The 20,518-nt window shown below is 39.4% G+C and overlaps 1 protein-coding gene across 5 annotated transcripts in view; it reads right to left on the bottom strand.

The window, feature by feature from the left end:
• Positions 1-20,518, bottom strand: part of LOC103154796 (Leucine-, glutamate- and lysine-rich protein 1) — a 130,587-nt gene that overhangs the window by 7,057 nt on the left and 103,012 nt on the right. For all 5 annotated transcript variants that reach the window (XM_007576213.2, XM_016663040.1, XM_016663044.1 and 2 more), the window contains 5 exons: positions 15,542-15,619; positions 13,881-14,084; positions 5,976-6,051; positions 1,732-1,875; positions 692-895 (listed from right to left, as the gene is read on the bottom strand). In XM_007576213.2, the coding sequence (XP_007576275.1) occupies positions 692-895; positions 1,732-1,875; positions 5,976-6,051; positions 13,881-14,084; positions 15,542-15,619 (706 nt within the window). The remainder of the gene's footprint in view (positions 1-691; positions 896-1,731; positions 1,876-5,975; positions 6,052-13,880; positions 14,085-15,541; positions 15,620-20,518) is intronic.

Here is a 20,518-nt window from a genome sequence, read left to right as displayed (position 1 = left end):
GAGCGACTGAAAATGTCTCTTATCAAAGACTTCTTGAGCAACCGGAACAAGCTTTGGAGAAATGTTAGTGACACAAACATGTGCAGATATGACAATGACAAGGTGGGCCTTCATAAAGTTTTTATGCCCTCTTTTCAATACATTTTAGTGGGGATTTCAGGTGACAGAAATACGCAGTAGCTCATAATTTTGAAGAAGAGAGTTAAAACTTTGCAAAGAGCGGTGAACATCTTAATTAATCTCCCACTGGTGAGACAGAATCGCCTCAAGCTGCAATTAATCATTCTGGGTCTCTGCTAGCTTTGCACAAGTATTTCTCTATTTGTCCACACAGTAATGCATTCTGTGATCACAGAATGAAAGAGCTGTGACCACTTTCATTCGGGTTGATGTGCAGTGTTAGGCTTCATCCACAAATAGCGTTTTGTGTAAAAGCCAAAAGTTCAGCTTTAGTCTCATCTGATCATTCGCTGATCATTCGTTCCCTACTTGGCCATTTGCAGCCTTAAAATGCAAATGCAGGGCATGTTTTTTGGATACTTACTCATTTAAAAAGACATGAAACCCTTTTTCCTTTCCACTTTATAATTACGCACTACTTCTTGTTGGTTGTAATAAAGTAGACTAAAGTTCTTGGTTGTGATGTGACAAGATGTGAGCAGTTTAGGAGGAATGAACACTGAATACCCACCTCTTCTGTAAGTGTGGCATTCTTCTCAGTTACCAGAGCTAGCTTACATTTAGCTTGGCTCAGCTTCTGTTGCCCCTGTCGGCGTTCCCCCTTCTCTCTCCTCTCCCTTGCTGCCTCTTCTGTCCTCCTCTGATCGTCTCTGCATTTCCTCTCCTGCTGAAGTTCCTGACTCAGGCGCTGCACCGCCAGCCTCTCCTCTTCCAGCTAAAAACGGGGTTGATTTCAGATTGTACATTGAAACAGTTAACAGTTAATCCTCATTTTCACATTTCAGCAGAATTTCTGTTTTCTTGTTGCTCTAAATCAAATATTGTTTGAGGGTAACAGTAAAATTGAAATCACATTGGGCTGGGTGTTTTTTTTGTGACCGTGATTAGTCTTTGCACAGGATGTGGCTATGAGGGAATATGCAGTGACGAATACAGCAAGAATAGGAGGAATTCAGCAAATTTTCCACAAACTGGAAATGCATTGTCTGACAAATGAATGATCCTATTTCTGCTAGAACTTCAGCGTGCTTCCTTGTTGCTCATAGATTTGTACTGTGGGTGGAAATGTATTTGAGGATGTAGGAGGGCTGTTTGCGTGTTGCCTTCTGCAGTCTCACCTCCACTGTCTGGATTTAAAATCTCTTGAAACCACAAAATTAATCATGCCGTCTGCATGCGAGCGTGCGTGTGCTGCAGGAACGCTAAAAGGCATGCAAGGTAAATAACTACACAGGCGGGACAGAGGACAGAAATGCAGACAAATTATGAGGGAAGATGTTAGGGGAAAGCTAGAAGAGCTGTTTCTCAGTTCAAACTTGTTCGTAATATAAACTGAAGTGTCTGAGTCTTATTCAATTAGTCTGCATACCAAAAAACAGCTTTAATGTTGGCTAAACCTTTTAAACTTTAAAGCTTCTATCAGATGGAAGACATGTAAAATTTGAAACCAAGCTCAAAATTTTGTCTCCCAATGAAGGAAATGAGCACTAGGCCTGTATCCTAAATACCATTGTGCATGCTTCATTTTTGAGTGTGGACTCCATTCTGCACCTTCAGGGAAAGCTCTGAAAGCAACGCCTGGCTTTTTTCCCTTTCTGTCTTCAGCTGTAGATCAGCCTCCATTCGAAGCTCTTCCAACTTCTTCCGTAGGTGCAAAGAACTCTGAAGTCTTTCTTCTTTCAGAGCAGAAGCCAGCTGCAAAATATCAAGAAAACAAATACAACATGGGTGCAATAGGAGTTTATTTTATGAGCTGATGCTTACTTTCCTAAACCACATTGACAGCAACACAGAAGCCATAAGGTATTGCTACAAACTGAAAACAAAGAAATAATAGTCATACGTCCCGTAATATAAAAGAGCAAGTCACTAACTTATCTAAGCATCTAGAAAAAGACTGTTCATTTCCAACGTATCTATTGAGGAAGTATACATTTCCAGTCAGACGTGTCTTAGCACAAATGTCTTATCAATGTTGAGCTTTGAAGATAAATTTGAACTGTTCTCTTTAGATGGTGATGATTTGAAACACAAACTTCATCATAATGCTGGTTGAATATTTGACTTATCTTATCTGAAATGTTAAGAAGTTAAATGTTACTCATTCACCCCTGAAAATGGCCTTATTGACCAAACTTGAATACTTTTCTTAGGGAACGTACAGCTCATTTAGATTGGTTTGTTTCCTAACATAGGTTCAACCTCTAAGTATAATTTAATGGATGTTAGATGGGGTTGAGAACAGGCCTCAACCCAGACAATAAACAGTCTAGTTTATTAATTTAAAACCACATTTAGATGTTTTTGGAATCATTTGCGTTTTGAAACACCGGTTCTTTTTGAAACGCACACATTTTGCTGAAGGTTAATCCACTTAGCTGTTGACTTTTGATGAATGTGAAAAATTTGTAAGGAGTCGTCTTTTTTTTATGCCACTCACTTTGGGCAATGCAACAGTAGCACTGGCAGTGAAACAGGCCCTCAGCATGACACCGTCACCACTATACTTGACAACTGGTAGAGTGTTTAGTTTGTGTCGGCTGGCCCAAACACAATTCACGTTGATGTCATACATTGACAGTGAGGCTGGTGTCCCAGAACCTTCTAGAACAGGGGTGTGCAAAGTCGGTCCACACCCCTGTTAGAGTGTATGATGAATTTGAGAAAGTTTGAGAAGACTGTGTTTCTTTGAATTTTAACTTCCTTTAATCTGAGGACAGTTTTTGGGTCAGATTGATGACATTTGGACAGAGCTGATCATCTATTTTAAAACACTGGTCTCAGAATGCAAAGAACTGGTTGACAGTAAGCTTCTGGACTGGCCCCAACCTCAACCCTGTTAAAAATTTATGAACTAACTTGAAAGTTGGCTCTGTACTAGAAAATCAACCTGTGACCGGAGCTGTACATAAATCTGAAGAAAAACTCGCTGACCTCTAGCCAACCTCAAAACACTCCAATAATTCACTCACAGTTTGTGAACAATGACAGAAACGTGAGCGCTTACTCTCTAATAATGCAAGTCCTCAAAATGCGAGTTCTTGTCGTCGGACTCCTCAAAATGAAAAATGAATTTCTTGCTACATAAGACACCACTTTGGTCTCCAGACAGCAAAGCACTGTGTGGCACATTTTTTACTCAAGCTCAATCAAGGCCACCTTGTTTTTCCAACACCAGCATGGAAAATCAGAGACACTCGATGTCAGTGTCACAGGCTAGCACCACTGTGATTCTGTTAATCTCTGTGTGTCTGATTGCATGCACTTATGCCTGCAAGTGTGAAAAAAAAAGTGGATGTGGGTGTCAGAGGAAAAAACAAAACAAAACAGAGTGGCGTGTGAAAATGTGTATATTTGACCCAGTGCGTGCATGCATGTTATGGTTTGGGTTTGAGAGGCTGTATGAGAGACTAACATTGCGTGTGTTGGATGAAATGAGAAAACACCACTTCCTTTTCGCTGGTTGAAATGTACGTGTGAGGAGCATGGATGGTTTGTGTGCGTAGACCCTGTGTGTGTATGTACACAGCTGCAGTTTGTATCTGAAAAGAGCAGCAGAGTGGCCACTTCCTCTTCATGGGTTATGCACCCATACGAAGTCAGGAAGCCCATGATGAGAAATAACCTGCTTGGATGTCTACCAGTGTGGGAGATGTTTTCTACCATTTTCTGTGTCAGCATCAGTCTTCACACGTAGATGTGTCGGTGTGCTTGTCTGTGACATTTTCAAATCTAGATGGGAAAGTTTACAGCAAACCAAACAAGTCTGCCTCGGTCTAAATGTAAGAAATGTGTGATGCTGCAGAATGACTTACAGCAGTTTCATGCTGACTCAAAGGCCTCATGTATATTGTTTACTTTTCACTCATGCACCATCCTCCTTGGTTTTTTTATGCGGCCAGTCTATTTTCCCCTCCAGGCAGTCTGGTGAAAATATCTCCACACAATTGCTAACAGCTGAAACCAGATATTTACCAACATACCCTGTATGAAAAGACACATTAACCATTTTTTCTCACTCCTTGACATCAAATCAGACTAAACTGTTTCCGTTTTAAGTCCATTAAGATGACCAAATTTGTGTCTATTGGCTAAATACCAAAAATAATTAGTTCATTTTCTTAATTACTTCCTTCTATACCATTAAAGGGTAACACTTTATTTGACGGGGTGTGCGTAAGACTGACATGACACTGTCAAAAACACGACATAACATCTGTCGTGAACATAAAGAAGTCTTTATGAATGTTTATGACAGTTGTCATGAAGTGTCATTCAGTAAATAATGACATCTTTTAATGCAAAGTAGCTCTAAAAGTTGCATTGAAGGTCCATTTAAAATACCAACTTTGCATTAAATTTAATCATTTTGGAAAGTCATGATGATAGCATGGAATGGTTTTGTATGTTTTTGACCATTAGCGGCACAACACTGGATGTGTGTTAGGATAACAAATCGAAAACGCTGCTTTCTTGTGTGACAGGAACTCAAGCAGAGATATCAGGGTGAGAACGGTGGACCTCCAAAATCTGGTGTTTCATTCTTTAGTACAAGTTCCAGATGCCAGAAGGGACATTCGTCTGCTCTATCAATTGTTTTGCAAGTTTAAACAACACAGGGATGTACAGCCCTTCAACAATAGAGGAAGTTGACGAGTGCTGTGTCTCTGAGGGCAACATGTCTTGATGCAACAGGTGCAAATCAACCCCAGTCTGACTGAAGCTGGAGGGAGAGTTTCATCATCTGTGACGAGCTGAGTTCTGTATACTACGACACTAAAGGCAACAATAAGCCTGGTTACTGTTTTCACACAGAGACAAAAACATCGACTTTTTCCAGACATGTTGTTTTCCACTAAAACTAAAACTGAAGGGTTTGGCCAGAATTACAATAGTTATGATTTTGACTGAAGTACAGGGGTGACAACATCCCTGTGATGTGTATGTGTGTGGGGGGGAGGGGGGAGTTGCTGCAGGAGGGACTGGTACACTTCACAAAGTAGACTGTATTGTGAAAAGAGCACTAAATGAAAATATTAAAGCAACATCTGAAGACATCACCAAAGTAGGTCAATCTCAACAACAAATAGGTCTTCCAAATTAAACATCTCTGTTCTTTCAAACATAAACCAGTGAGTGTTCACTTGAGATCTTTGCACAGCAGACTTTTATTCTTGGAAGAACAACCTCTGAGCAGTGATGTAAAGCTAAACCTCTGAGCCTCTTGCTGCCAGACAGCACAAGACACTACAACACTGTTGGCTAATTGTCAGTGTGTGAGTATGTGCTCGGATTTGTGTACATCCATCCGACTGCTGGTCTCAGAGCCCCATAATCTCATCCACATTTTGTCTTGGGATTCTCCCTATTTAAACTCTTCTGAACTGGGACAATGACTTGGATGCGGTCCCGAACGTCTGTTTACATCAGCGTAAACCGATACGCCCCAGACGCAGCTTTCAGCTCTGCTTCGCTACAGCTCTTCTTATGTTAAAACATTGCATCATGGACATTACATCTCTCCAATAAGATCACATGAGGCAATCTTTAATCAGTTACTAGTTTTCATCTTTCCAAGGTTCTTATTTTCCAGTATTTCCTGACAGAGCATCTGGTGCAGTGTTTATGTGTACCCTATGATTTGTTTTACCCGAATAACCTAGCCAATTTATATACAAACTAGTAGAACAGATGGACAAATAATGGTTGTAAGGGAGCAAAGTGGGACTTTTTTTTTTTTTTACTTTTTACACACCAAGTTCAACTCTTGTTCTTAAAATGGTTATGACCCTCACCATTGAGGCAAGTTCTTTGCTGTGGTTGTACTTCATGCTGATCACAGCTCGATCATGAGACTCAATCAAAATATCTCTGCAAATACAAACATAGCGCAGTGTTACAACATTAAAATAAAGTATTATTTGTTGCAACAGCAATTACTTATTGCCTGCAAAACTTACACATTTCCCAATTATCTAAATAAAATTCTCAACAATGAACAAATTGTTAAAGAAACATAAGTGGTGACAATAACATCTGAATCTATGTTGAAATAGCGAAAGAAAGGACACCCTTTGTTAGCTGCAGTTTTTTAGACTATGAATGCTTTGGTCTTTACAACTTTACAACTTGCATACCACCATGTCACGATTTAGGAAGTACTGAGGAAATCTAGCGTGCTACTTTACTGCACTTTGGAGACACAAAGCTTTCACACATATGCATAGCATTAATTTTATTAAGTCTGTAGAATCCATCTGCCTATAATCTTTAATGACTCAGGTCATTATCGCGGAAAGAAATCTTGATCTGGACATCCGCAGAAAGAAAAAAGTGGTGAGCAAATAAAAACTGAAATGGAAGTCAGAAAGAGAGGACAAAGTGAACTGTGGAACATGAGCCTGAGATAGCCAGAGAGAATAAACCTTATTGAATTGTTGATCTTCTGCACAAATATAAAGTGTCATTTCAGCAGCTGCTCTGGCTGATAAGATGTGAAGGACAATGAATCTCAGAGGACAAGCAGAGGAGCTGGCCGCTTTTAAGTAATGTTTAGACAGTCAGTTTTGGAGGAAAATACAAGCTGCCAAATAATATCTGGGACGACTGAACATTTTGTTAAAACAATCAGTGCATTAAATATGCATCGTCTTGTAACCAAGCCAACTTATGTGTAAACAATGTTGGATGGGACAATACATATTTTTATTTTATTAAGCTTTTATGTCACCCTCCACCATCACATAGTGCACAATTGGTTAAATTTCAAAATATTTTTGACAAATGCAAGTTTGAAAAGTGTCCACATGCTATGGATATGCGTTTCTTCAGCATCGAGTTGGAAGCTGGTCATAGGTGATGATGGATGGTTTGTTGATGACTCGAGACCAGGACACACCTTTCAGACGGACGACAAGACTAAACATACAGCCAGAACAACAATGGAAAGGTTTAGATCATATCATAACCAATGTGGTGGAGTCCAAGAAAGAGGTTTTCTTCAGTGTTTTGACACACAGGAGATGAATGTAAATTTCCCAAACCTTACACTTTTTCACAGTTATTCACAGTTTTGTCCTTCGCATACAGTAAATCTTATTAAAATATATTAAAATCAAGTCATAATGTAAGAAAATGTAAAAAAGTTAAACGGACGATCTATCTCTCTTAGGCACTGTGTTTTGTGGCACAACATTTGTCAAAGAGGAACCATCTTTATTAAAAAAAAAAGTGTGTGGTGACATATTTGTGTGCACACCTCTGTGCATATATCTGATGAAACACCACATAACCTACAACATAATAAAGAGCGGCCTGCACGTTCCCTCTCCTCTAAGTCAGGGCAGACATAACATCATTCACTCCACTAGCTCTGGCTAATCACATCAGCCTACTGACCGCGTGCGCGCACAGGGAGAAGCTCAAAAATAGATGCAGCCAAAAGTTTCCGCATGAACGCTCCCAGAGAGTTGCGAGTTTGATGCCAAGGTCTGACTCCCTTTCAAACGTTGCTCGGTCCTCATTAAGGGGAGACAAGAGATGTGAGAGGAGACGGAAGCAAAAGAGGAGCCATCACTGTGCAACCATCTACTGGAGTGTAAAATGTTATTTTAGATACATTTGGCATGGTTACTGTGAAGTTTACACTGCTCTGCGATAATACGTTGTGTGTTTGTGTGTTTGTGCGTGTGTGCGTGTGTGTGTTCAAAGCACAGAGCCATCAGGGATTTCATAGTTAAGTCCTTTCTAGAAAAGAAACCCCAGGATGTGAGGATTTGACAGATTTATGAAGTCAAAGCCTTTTTAATATGTATCAAACTGCTGATGCATACAGTATCTCTATGTGTCTGCATGTGGGTGGGTTGGAGTGCCTGAGTGTGTACGTGTCCTGTCAGATATAACTCGCCTCTGATTATCAAAAACTGGAGATCTCAGGAAAGATAAACGCACCAGCAGTTTTAGGATCAACTTTGAGCCTATGTGTGTGTGTGTGTGTGAGACACCCCGCACCCACCCCAGGGCGAATGAGGGTGCGTGCAACTTTAGCCCTCAGAAGGAGGTCTGGGGGGATTATAGGGTGGAATGATGGGAAAATCTGGGAACACTCTTTCATTTGCTCACACGCCAGGCTGCTTTTAAGGACCGGCGTGTGTGTATGCAGGCAGAGAACATGTGTGTGAGCGGCTGATGCCTCTTCAAAAAAAAAAAAAAAGCACATTCCTTGTTTCTGCTCTGGATGCTGATAGCATCTGTGTGTGCACATGCAGACAAAAGTCGGCCCTGCTCAAGGGCAGTTTTAAATAGCTATTTACTCACTGTCCGTGAATCAACAATGAGGATCGGGAGTTATCAGGAGTCTCTGCTGACATCATGCATCCCCCGGGATTTATACTTAGGGACAGAGCTCTCCACCTGGAAAGCTTATTTTGATTCCAGGATGAGGAATTTTCTTCCACTAACCCCAGAATTTCCGAGCAGAAATGTGCCGCCTTGTAAAAGAAAAAAATGGACCCCGTTTTATAGCAATAGCAATTTATGATGTGTGAATAAAAAAAGACTGAGAGCCATAATAAAAGTCAAGATCCAGACAAGGATGATATAATACTTTCCACAAGAGCAAAAAGGAGAGAACTTGAAAAGCAGAAAAAAGTGTGAAGTAAACATAGATGAAGGCGTTATCTTGTGCCCAAGGCTTGAAACCACGTCTCTGCGGAAGGGTGGATGGGCTGGAGAGCTTCTGAGGGACATCATTTCAGTCACGAAAATGCAGCTGCCTGAAACCACTTGAAACAAGTCCTCTCACATTTAAAAGATGGATGAGTAGGCAAAGAAACTTCTGACCTCTCTTGACTTTTAAATCTTTTACTCTTTCAACTTATTGCGGCTTTCATTGGTTTTTCTTCCTCTCCCAGCTCTTGCCCTCGCTCACCCTGTCCCTCTGTTTTCAATTCTGTCACTTTCCCTGAATCCAGGGCATGCTGGGACGTCTCTCTTGTGTGCGTGTAGAACGTGTGCAGCCCCAGTGTCGCGTGCTTCTCATGCAAGAGCTGGTGATGTAACTCCTCAGACCAGTCAAGGCCCACCTTCCTCCTCCTGGCCTCCTTTCTATCGTCTCTCCTTTCCTGCTTCATCTCATCATCCAACTGTCCATCATGGCTGTGTTTCATGTCTCTGATCAGGTTTTCTATTGTATCACCCTTCAATCTTTCACCAGCCTGGGGGAAGGGTGACCTGGTGGTTTTTAAGGTTGTCTTTTCACAGTCACTTCACAAGTGATTTTCATCAACAGCTTCTTCATTAAGATTCATAACGGTAGCTGCACACAGACCAACAGATGGGGAGGAACTATTATTTCTGTAATTGTAACTAAATGACTTTTTTTTTTAACCAGGAGTAATTTGGTTACATGCTTTGTTTAACTTGAAAAATTACAAATCTAAAAACTTCACTTCTGTCAGGTAAGGTCAAAGTTCAGGATTTCACAACAAGAAATCCTCTACATTGCTTTATTCAAATATTTAGATTTAACTTTTAAAAAGTAAAATTACAGTGAAAAATATCAAAAAATTTAGATTTACTGTATTTATACCATGCATTATGTGTGTTTGTGTGTAATTTTAAACTGGAGCTTAAGATGCAATATGTGGCGCAAATGGATAACTTTTACTTCCATGTACGTGCTTGAGCAGAAAATGTTTAGTTTTTAAGGAAAAGTAACAACTGAAAACTATTGAAACTGTCATGGCTCACACACATCACTTGTAGTGACAAAGGCTGCCTAAGTCACAGGCGATCAGCACTTCCATCCAGAAGAGAAAATGGGTAGATTAAGCTACAAAAGTACTCCACACAAAACTAATGCAAAAATAACTGGAAATGATGACATGAGACAAATTCAATCTACAGCCTGAAAAAAAAAAAGCATCAGGTTTCACATAACTTGTAACAGCAGCGAAATATGAACAGTGTATGTAGATAATGGTACTATTATGACAATCTATTGCATATTTGTTCTTTCCTTGACATCAGACATTGTTTCACTTTCTAGTTTGTGGATTATGCACTTTGCAATGCCTAATGCTTTATAAATGCATTTAAATGTGACACACATTATACCCTACTGTTTAAGTTTTTTGACATTTTTTAAAGCAATGTTTCAGCACACAAATCTTCCATTGTGTTACAAATCCTCTGATGTCAGAACCCCGTAACTAACAAGGGTGGGCTATTTTCAAGTCTCTTTAGACTTATTTTCTGTGTACAAGAAAAAAAAAATGTCACATTTATTTGGCATTTGCATTTGATTCTTTTTGATGTTGTGGCATACCCACTCCAACCACGACCTTAAACTGAGAAACCTATTGAATCGTGACTTATTTGTACAGATTACAACAGTCTGAGACATTGTGCAAAGATTCCCCTTGAAGGCTAGAAATTAAGTTTGTGCATGACACTAGATATGATATGGGATCTCTTATGCCAAAAAAGGCATCTGTCATCGAAGACATGATATAACTATTAAAGAACAAAAAACTAATGACCACATACCAGATTCCATCTGTGATGACTTAAAATACTATTTACTGAAGCATACAGATACGGGAAAGCTCCAGCTTCAGGAATTCATTATCTACACTATATATGAATGTTTTCAGTGAATCTAAAAGACAGGTCCACCAATCTCTTGAAGAATAAACACACGTAGCTGTTCAGCAATTAAAACTTCATGGCTTTGTTAATCATATGTGGACTTATGGAGCAATCCTACACTGTGATGCTTTTCACTAATTCATGTCAATTCTAGAAGCTAAAAAGCAGTCTTATCTTAAATGTGAAGTCTGTGTGCAGAGAACCACACAGGACAATCTATAGGTTTTAAATTATTTGTGATCCTGGGGAGTGAAAAATAAATCCTGTCATGCAAGAATTTGTTTCTAATGTGAACTCAACCTCAGTGTGCATTACTCTCCAGCCCTTTATACTTTGTATTCTAAGGGGAAAACTGCTGAAAAGTCAAGGAAATATTTATGTGTAGAAACATTTTACAGTGTTTCTGTTTCTCCCGTCAATTATTTATATTCCATTTAAATGTCACTCTGTCACAGTCATTCTCATTATGAACCATCTCCCAGTGAATCACAGCACTGTAATCCACTTCAAAAAGGCTCACAAGCCATAAAAAAACATGAAGACATTCTTGAACCACAAGACTAGAAATATTTGTAGCATTCTGATGTTTTTTTTCAATTGGTTAAAAAAACACACCAGAGTCTGCATTTCAGGATTCTTCCTGACATTTTTTGATTACAGCAGGCATGCTAAAAATGCCAGGAGAGGTCCTGAAAATCCCATGTATCTGTTTTCTTGGAACTTTGATGATTTATAATTTTAGGGACAGCTGAGTAAAATTATTAATCTAAGAGATCAAAAGCTTTTACAGAAGTGGATTTCATCAGGAACCCATGCACTAATTATCCAAACCCAAATACTAGATTTGGGGTCTAATTAAGGCAAGCCCAGTGAGACATGCGGCTGCGATTTGCTCAGTCATTAAAAAATGCCTGTTTTTCTATGACCAGTTAGCAAGCAGTATTGTGACAGCATGATCAAAACATTGGACTACTGCTCAAGTAAAAATTGAGCAGTAGTCTCAATTTTAACATCTGTATTTCATATAAATGTTAAGATACTGTTTGCTTTTTTAAAGAAATTTCAAACCACCTTTATTGACAGTGTTCACACAAGAAAGGGGAAAAGAGAAGGGGGGGGAAGACATTCAGCAAGGATCTTGAGGCTCAGAGTTGAACCTTGTACGGTTATATTATGGGATACAGGCTGTGAATGGAGTCCACGCTCTGCTGCTAAACTTGTCAGTGTGAACTGCTTGGTCCAGATATAACCTTAGTGGGTTACAGTGTCCTAAGGGAGATGGTCTCTTTGGTCATTCATCAAAACAAATACGCTAGCAGCACAGAACTGATTCAAACTTTGACAAATGTCATAGGCCTTTCAAACTGCAGTACGATTTATTAACTTGGCTTTCAAGCTCATGGGTGGTGATGCATGTAAGGAGGTTCTTTTTGTAAATATAAAATAAAATAAACATGAGTAAAACAGTCACTAGTGAAAACAGATGCTTTGGATTTTAATACGATGTTTTCACTTTGTTAACATTATGATGACTGATAAACTCACCCAATGCTTCCTTTGTGACCTGTCACTATATATTGTGGATATAGCCGATAGATGGCTATTCCTAATAACTACTTAATATTAGTAAAGAAGTCTGAAAATTTGAAACCACTGACATAAGGGACAACCAGAGATTTTTCTGGTTCAGTCGATGGAGAAGTTGTTGTACTCGCTCCGTGGTCACGCAGCACGCTGATGTTTTGCAGTGCCAGTAAAGCCTCAAACTATGCCATATCAAATGTCTTTGCTACCTCTTCCCCTCGCAGTCAGACTGATCTGATAGGTGTGCAGCCACAAAAGTGGACCTGTAAACATGAATGAGCGCTACAGCGCCAGCTGGCTGACTATGAAGAGTGAGGATCAGAAGAACTCATCCCAAAAATCTCAGCCTACGAAAACAAAAAGCTTCTGTGGTGCTTATTAAAGACTGAACAAAAAAAAAAAAAAACATTGTCCCCCGCTAGTGCCACATGAATTAAATTTCCACTGTGCCGTGGCTCTAGCTCATCATGCATGGCTGGGCCAAGAGGTTATGGGGCCTTAAGCAGAATATGAGTTAGGGGCTGTTAAGAACATCACCACCACTAGTTTCAACACAGATTCGCTGGAGTTTCATAGGCTGAGCTTAACAGTAATCACTGGTAATTGATTATTTACTGATACGTATGTGTGAACAAAGCAAGCTCAAACACAAATATTAAACTGACAGCATCAGATTTTAGCTATGGTAACAATTAAACTATGACAATTATTCTTTGCACTTTTACAAAGTAAACTTGCAAATTAAATCTTAAATTAAAATATTAAGATATTTAAGGTGTTTCCACACCTGATAGTCCACTGTGGAATAATTAGAGTTCGGTAAATATTTCCCAGTTGACCAAAATAAATTCAAACCGAGCCGTTTTGGTTATCCGAACTTTGATCTCAGGGGCGTTTAGTACTTTCAATGTAATGAAAAGCTGATAATAAACTATAAACACAAGGTTATTGAATAGTCTGCGATGTGAAAGTGGCATTTGCCTCAGGGTTCAATTCTTCTCTTCAAGATTTACGCAAAGTTTGGTCCCTTTGACGTTTGCACTGATTTGTGTTATGTTGTTCCAAACCCAAATCTGTCCTCTCGGGCTGAACTGAGGTGTAAATATTTACTGACCTGTTTCCTCACTCAGGCTGTCCCATCTCTTCAGACTATTAAGAGAATGCCAGAACACAGTTGTGCTTAAGCAGTTCTATGAACAAAACTAGTCAAAATTCATTGAAGTAAATTACAATATGGATGCTTCTGACAGGACTACAGATGGTTCATTAGTTTCTTATTTTAAAAGTTTTGTAAGCCAGTCTGTGCATAAGCAGCTGAATATAGGGTGAATTGGCATTAATAATGATTATTATATTCAGAATAAACTATAGGGTAGAAGTGAACAGATAAAAAACAGAATAGAATCTGATAATATGGAGCACAAAGGAGAAACAACGAAAAAGCAGAAGAATCGTGAATCGATGACCTTTCTTTGATCAGCTCCCCGTTTTCCTGCCAAATCTTTTCCAGAATTTCCCTAGTTTGCGTCACTTCCTCTCCAGCTGCATGCCACTTCTGGTTTAGTTCTTCCTCTCTCTGCTCCCATGACAACAGCTGCTTCTCCATGGCATCACACCTTTGTTGACATAACAACCACTTCTTATTTTTCTCCTCTACTTCCACTGTTAATCTGTTGATAAAGACACAAAGGGTGAGAGTTGCACAAACATGTCTGTATTACAATATTCTGGGAGGAAGTGCTCTTTTCATCTGTGTTTAAACAGGACATGTTTGCGCCTGTTCTGAACAACCACCCATGCATGCACACCTGCAGGTGCACCATGATTCTGCGCTTATAGGTCAACAGGTAACTGATGAAAGCCAGCTTTGTTACGTCAGGATAATAAAACCATCCAGTATCTTTGCAAAACTTTTATTAAAGTACATAAGTCACAGACATGGAAAACTGGGGCAAACCGTATTTTAAAAAAAATACTTTAGCAACCCGAAAAGGGAAGTTGCACCTCTCATTGTCCAGGTTTATTCAGTCATTCCACAGTTATATGCAATAAATTAGGATAGTTGGTCAGATGAGGCTCGTTTGTCAGAACCTTTTGAAATTAGTGATCTTTAGGCAAGTATTAAACATAAGTCAATATTTCTGTTTTGAAATTGTTTTTTTTTTTGTTCTTATGAAATATTTGCGATCCTACAATGGATGAATACATTTTTGCTTGTTTTTTTTTCCTCGTTTGTTTAATAATAACATATTAACATAATTAATATGTTATTAATTAACAAATGATATTAATCTGATTTATTTTTATAAACAAACAAGCATGAGGCTTTTAGACATTTTAAAGCTAATGAATAATTTGTTGCAGCATAAAAGAGGACAGGTTTGGAGTCTTGACCAGATTAACACTGTTCAGGCACTTATGGTCACCATTCTTAGGGGATTGGCAAATTGTTGTCTTCTCACCCTCACACAGTCTGAAATTGCATCCGCCCCCGTTGCTATGATAGGTTGAGCTTTATAGCAGCCATGGGGTTAGATCAGAGACTGCTGTGTGGGATGGGAAATAAATCGACAGTGTAACTGAACACACCAAGCGGCCAGCAGTCTAGAAAGGGAATACCGGCAGATAGCATGTGAAAAAATATACACCCTGCATGCCTGCAAGTGGAAGATGAGAGGCCCCTGCACTTATACGTGCCTTTCTGTGGGCGTACACATGTGGATTGGGAGTATGTGACACACATGTGCATGTCTGTATATCAGTGCGATGCTGGCTAATCAAAGCCTATCTGCTGCAACGTACATGCTTCTGGGCACTGATGAGAGTTTGTGAGAAACACGACTCCACGCCAGCTAAGAAGTGCTTCCATCTGTTGCACCAGCCTCGCACGAGACTCTGCAGCGTTACAAGCACTTAACGGAGCCTAAGATCTCCTCAACTAATTTAAGAGATGCTAACGCATCCAGCTCGCAAGGGGAGGCAATATATCTGGAAGTGCATGGGAGCACAGGAAGAAGACGGTGGTTAGGAGAATGACTGGGATGAGTAAAGGGATTGTGTGGGAGAAGCTAAGGGAATTTATTGCTTGGTGTGTGGGAAATACGAAAAGAGGGAAAGGTTGATAAACCTGTGCAGTTTCTGTCCGTATTCCTTCTCGGCGTCTTCCTGTTTAAGCAGCTGCTCATCCCACTGCGTCTTCTGTTCCCTGGGGACATAAAGTGCAACAATAAAGTGGTTGATCAGTTTATGTATGTGCATTAACAAGACAGTGGCAAAAACTCAAAAACGATCATATTTTTCTCCTTTCCTGAAATTTAGATTAATTTGACCCCGGTGTCATGTCGAGGCAGAACGACACACATTTATTCCCTGAGTTTGTTTTTACAATCTCAAGTGTCACTGAGCCAGATACCAAATCCATCTAACTGGTGTCCTGACTACTCCCACGCTTGTATCCTTGTGAGGAAGAAGCCAGCCTTAACAATGGATCCCCCCACTGGGATCAGCAAAAGTTCAAGATAGCTTCCTGTATATCCCAACTCCTCATGCTTAAAAACTGCTGTGGGCTGTTCTCTGATGGCTAGATTGGACTGTTTTTCATGATGTTTTGCACTTTCAATACAAAATTTTCACTCTGTTTAAAATAACATTTCTTTTTCTTTCTGTAGCTGCACCTTGACTCCTCAGAAGGGACACTGAAAATCATTTATAAGTTCAAATCTACATGGATCGACAACAAGTGCACATGGACCAACATACACACATACACACACTGTCACATATGCTCTCAGACACACACATGCACACCCACAAACACACTTTACCCTAACCCTACTAACCCTGTCAGCTTCTCAACCTAATTCCCTCTCTGACGGCACGGTCAGTTAATGTGTGTGTGTGTGTGTGTGTGTGTGTGTGTTACCGGCTGTCTAGCCCTGTGACCTTGCAGCCGCACGCAATGAGGATACAGAGTGAGAGGACCAGCATGTCTAAGCTCACAGGCAGACAGCCTGTTTTCACTTCCAATTTCACAGATTTTTCTGATAACTGTCTTTAGTTTTTTGGTGGATTCAGGAAAAGCTGCACTTTTATTAAAAAATATGTTTTTTTTAGTTGTTTTTTTTTTACATATTTGTTGAAATGATCATTATGTCGTGACGGTTCGAGACAATCTGTGAAAAAGTTTAGCTCTGCTTTCTCCCAGTGCTTCCAGTACTAAGTGCTGAAATAAATCACACAGTCAGAAACAACCAACCAGAGACAAGAGGAGGATTTTAGCGCTATCAATCACTACGGTGTATGCGCCACTCGCATCACTCCCCTCCCTCTTGCTCTCTGCTACACTACAGCCGATTCATCACAACATAGCCTGCCACGAATGCTAAGACTAGTTAGCGTAGCCACGGATGACGGTGGTTAAATAGTTTTCCTAATATGTAAAAATACATGTACTGCAGCTTTAAACTGTGAGAACAGCTTATGATTCCCTATATCAGACATTCAAGATGTAATAACATGCAGTTACAGACTGAAAACTGAATTCAGCACAAAATTCAGCTGACTTTAAAAGAGTAGTATTATGTGTTTCCATCCCTGTTAACTACACTTGCTAACAAATGCTATATACATAAAAAATGACTTAAAAGAAATTTAACATTTTAATTTTAATGCCTTTCAATTGGGCCTCTGTAAAACTCCTGCTCTTTCTGAAACTCTACCTTCATCACAATATTGTGCCTCTACTAATAATTAACTATGTTTTTACCGGTATGTTTTTGATGAGAGAATAACATTTGAACATCAAAAAAGTTTGTTTTACATAATATCGCCCTTTTAAAGAAAATCCCATTATTGATGACAGTTTCTAAAAGGAACCAGTAATTATCCCCTTTTTGTAGTCTTAGGAACATATTTGTTTCAGGCGTAAGTAGATGTATCAATCAGTCAAAAAAAGCACCGCAGAATTAAAACAGACTGAGATAAACAGGGCGATGTGCCTCTGCTGATTCTGGAGCGGAGGAAATCCGGGTGACAGCGCTGTTTAAAACTGTGGCAGATCAAGCACTCCATATCAAATTACGGTCAACAAAACACAAAGAAAGTCTCATGAACGGGGGGAGGGGGGGGAACCTACTCATCAAAACGTAATTTCTTTTAGATTTTCTGTTTATTTTATGATAGATTAAAAAAACCAGGCGGTTTTGATTTTCTTTGAATTCAATACAACGAAACAGGCTAAAAAAAAAGAATTTCCTGAAGGGCTGTGACTGATTAAATCTAACCGAGATAAACAGTCACGACGGAAATAATAAAAAAAAATAAACGTCTTTATGTTTGTGTGTATATGTGTGAGGCAGAGAAGATAAGGAGAAAAAGCCTTCAGTTGCACCCTGAGATCAATTGGTAAATTACTGCAGATACTCACACAATCTCACTTTAATGTATACACACGCACACACACACACTAACAGAAAGAGAGAGAGAGAGTCAGCGTGCAGCAGTCTTATGAAAACAAGCCGTTTCACATCAATCACATCTATCCTTTGCTCTTTCTCTCTTGACCTTCAATCATTCCACCACGTACTCTTTCATCCATCCTCCCTTGTTCAGTGCATCTATCCTTTCTTTCATCTATTCCTCCCTTGCCTCTAATCCATCCTTTAAACTGAGCCTACATCTGCCATGTGTTCATCACGTGATGAAAGGATCCGCTCAGTGATTCCTGCCAATCAGAGCGCAGCTGGAACCTTCCTATCACCATTAACACACGTCAGCCAGAAGTTACATGTTCAGAACGCTCCGCTGGGAAACTCCTGTCAGGTCTGGAACATTCATAGTTGCCCATCAAGCCTAGAAATACTCCCAGTGATATGAGATATACTTCACTTCTTAAAAGCTCTTGTAAGTACACAAGATTTTTTTTCAAGTATTAGAAGAAAACTGACAAAAGAAATGATACACCGAAGTTTTGAAGAGTGTGTAAGTGGATGTGTGTGCCAATAGTCTGCACTTGAGCATCCCTTAGACAGCGTGCTTGGAGCAGATAAATTCCACAGCCTTGCTCTGTTCTAGCCACGGCGGAAATGTGTGTGTGTGTGTGTGTGTTTCTGTGTGTGTGTGTGTGTGTGTTTCCAAAGCAACGGACTGGCGCCACAAAAAGACAACAGGTGCTGAACACTCAGTCGATGGAGGTGGTGGGTGAGGGGTTGGGTTAAAGGTTGGGAAGCTGTTATGGCAACGCTTACACACAAACAAGCTTTTTGTTCACGAATGTCAAACCAAAGAATCCAAGGCTTGGGATGCTCTGCAGCTTATATGGTACAGAGTAGGACTAAGAAGAAACATGGTACGCATACTCTCTCTCTCACACACACACACACACACACACACATGCATATAAAAAGGTTGTGGGTGTTTAAACATTCAGCCAATAAGAGAAACGGAAAGAAAAAGGTTGAGCAGAAATAAAAAAAGACATTTAGTTTAATATAATGCAGCACCTATCACAAAATACATATTTAGTGATGGGTATAAATACTAATAAAAAACAGGCAGATTTGGCTATGTAAAGAACTTTGATGCCACTTAAAGTTAGCACTTCATAGTCTGCCCCAAACTGGGGTTACACAGATTAAGATAGCTGAAACAATGTTACAAAAACATTTCACCTAATACAGGAAAAGCCATCATTCCTGTTTAAAAACATACTCATATATTATTGTGCATATATTAAATTTAATAATTTAATCTTGCTTCTGTAGACAAAGTTTTAATGCAAAGAATTTTGCTGAAGTGCAAGGCTAATGCTAGCATTCTCTGTTTTGATATAACTCATTGAATTTGTCTCATGACATTGCTGTTTACCGTTTCAGGTAATTATGTTCGCACCAAAGGACAAAGAAAAAGTTCCTACTTCATAAACCAACCATTGTATATCTTATATTTTCTGTGTGCTGGTCCTAAACAAAAATCTAAAGCAGCTTTCAAAGGCAGAATTAATCCAATGATCCATCTTTGGTAAATTTCAAGTTATCCAGAGATCCACATCAGCAATTTTGTTTATGCCGTCAGCAAGTTACATTTGTTCCCCTTCATTATCTTACATTTTACCCTCTTCTCCTCCCCTCATCAACCCCACAGAAAACATCCAACACGTCATATCTATACATATATTTTGTAAGTGTCCTGATGGTGAAACAAGTTGCACAGTGGAATAGTCCTGGTCTGAGTGTGAGACCCTTTTTTCTCTCACTAAAATTAATTATCACAAACCCACACACACTTCTTATCATTTAATAAAGTCTAAGACTTTAGCTGATGTGCATCATCCTCCTTCACACAGAATCTATCATGGAACAAGGCCTCCAGGCACGCTGTCCCCACAGTATATGTACATCCATATGGCTGCGTGGGTCGTGTGAGATTGGAAGCTTCTCATCCATCCACACTGATCCCTGTGTTAGATGGATGTTCAGGTTCCACAGCAGATTCCAGGAAACTGCATTTGTGTCAGAAAAACTGTACAAACTGTGTCACGCAAATGACCAGGAGGTCGGTTCTGCAGAGACAGTAACCTACTTTTTGATTCAAATCTACTTAATTAGGCTAAAAATAAAACTCAACCCAAAAAACAATATAGGTTTAAAAGTAATGCAAGTAATGCAAGTAGTTCATTCAAGGCTCATTCAGTGGATCATAAGACTAAGTAATCAAATGTCAAAAAGCAAAAAATGTCATATTATTGCAAGAAAACATAAACAAAGTGACAAAGATCATTTTTTTCAGATAATTTTCCTCTATTCCTCTGTGCAACATTATGTTGTGTTATTGAACTAAAAAACAAACAAGTTGTAGATGCTTTTTTAGATGTGAAAAGACCTGCAATAACCTGGTTGCTGAGGATGAAAATGCCATTTTGTAAAATAAGGTATCTGTATTCCTAAATTGACATTTTAATGATATAGATACCATTCTCTTTCTTGTCTGCTTTGAAGAGCTCTTGGTCTAAGCAAGTGAAAGATCATGAGTATTTACAGAACACAATAAAGCTATGCAGACTTCAATCAATCAATCAATCAATCAAATTTTATTTGTATAGCACATT

Source organism: Poecilia formosa, unplaced genomic scaffold (assembly GCF_000485575.1).
Source record: "Poecilia formosa unplaced genomic scaffold, Poecilia_formosa-5.1.2 Scaffold401, whole genome shotgun sequence".
Classification (NCBI taxonomy): Eukaryota; Metazoa; Chordata; class Actinopteri; order Cyprinodontiformes; family Poeciliidae; genus Poecilia; species Poecilia formosa.
Note: the sequence above shows the minus strand (reverse complement) of the source record. Positions and strands in the feature narration are given on the sequence as shown.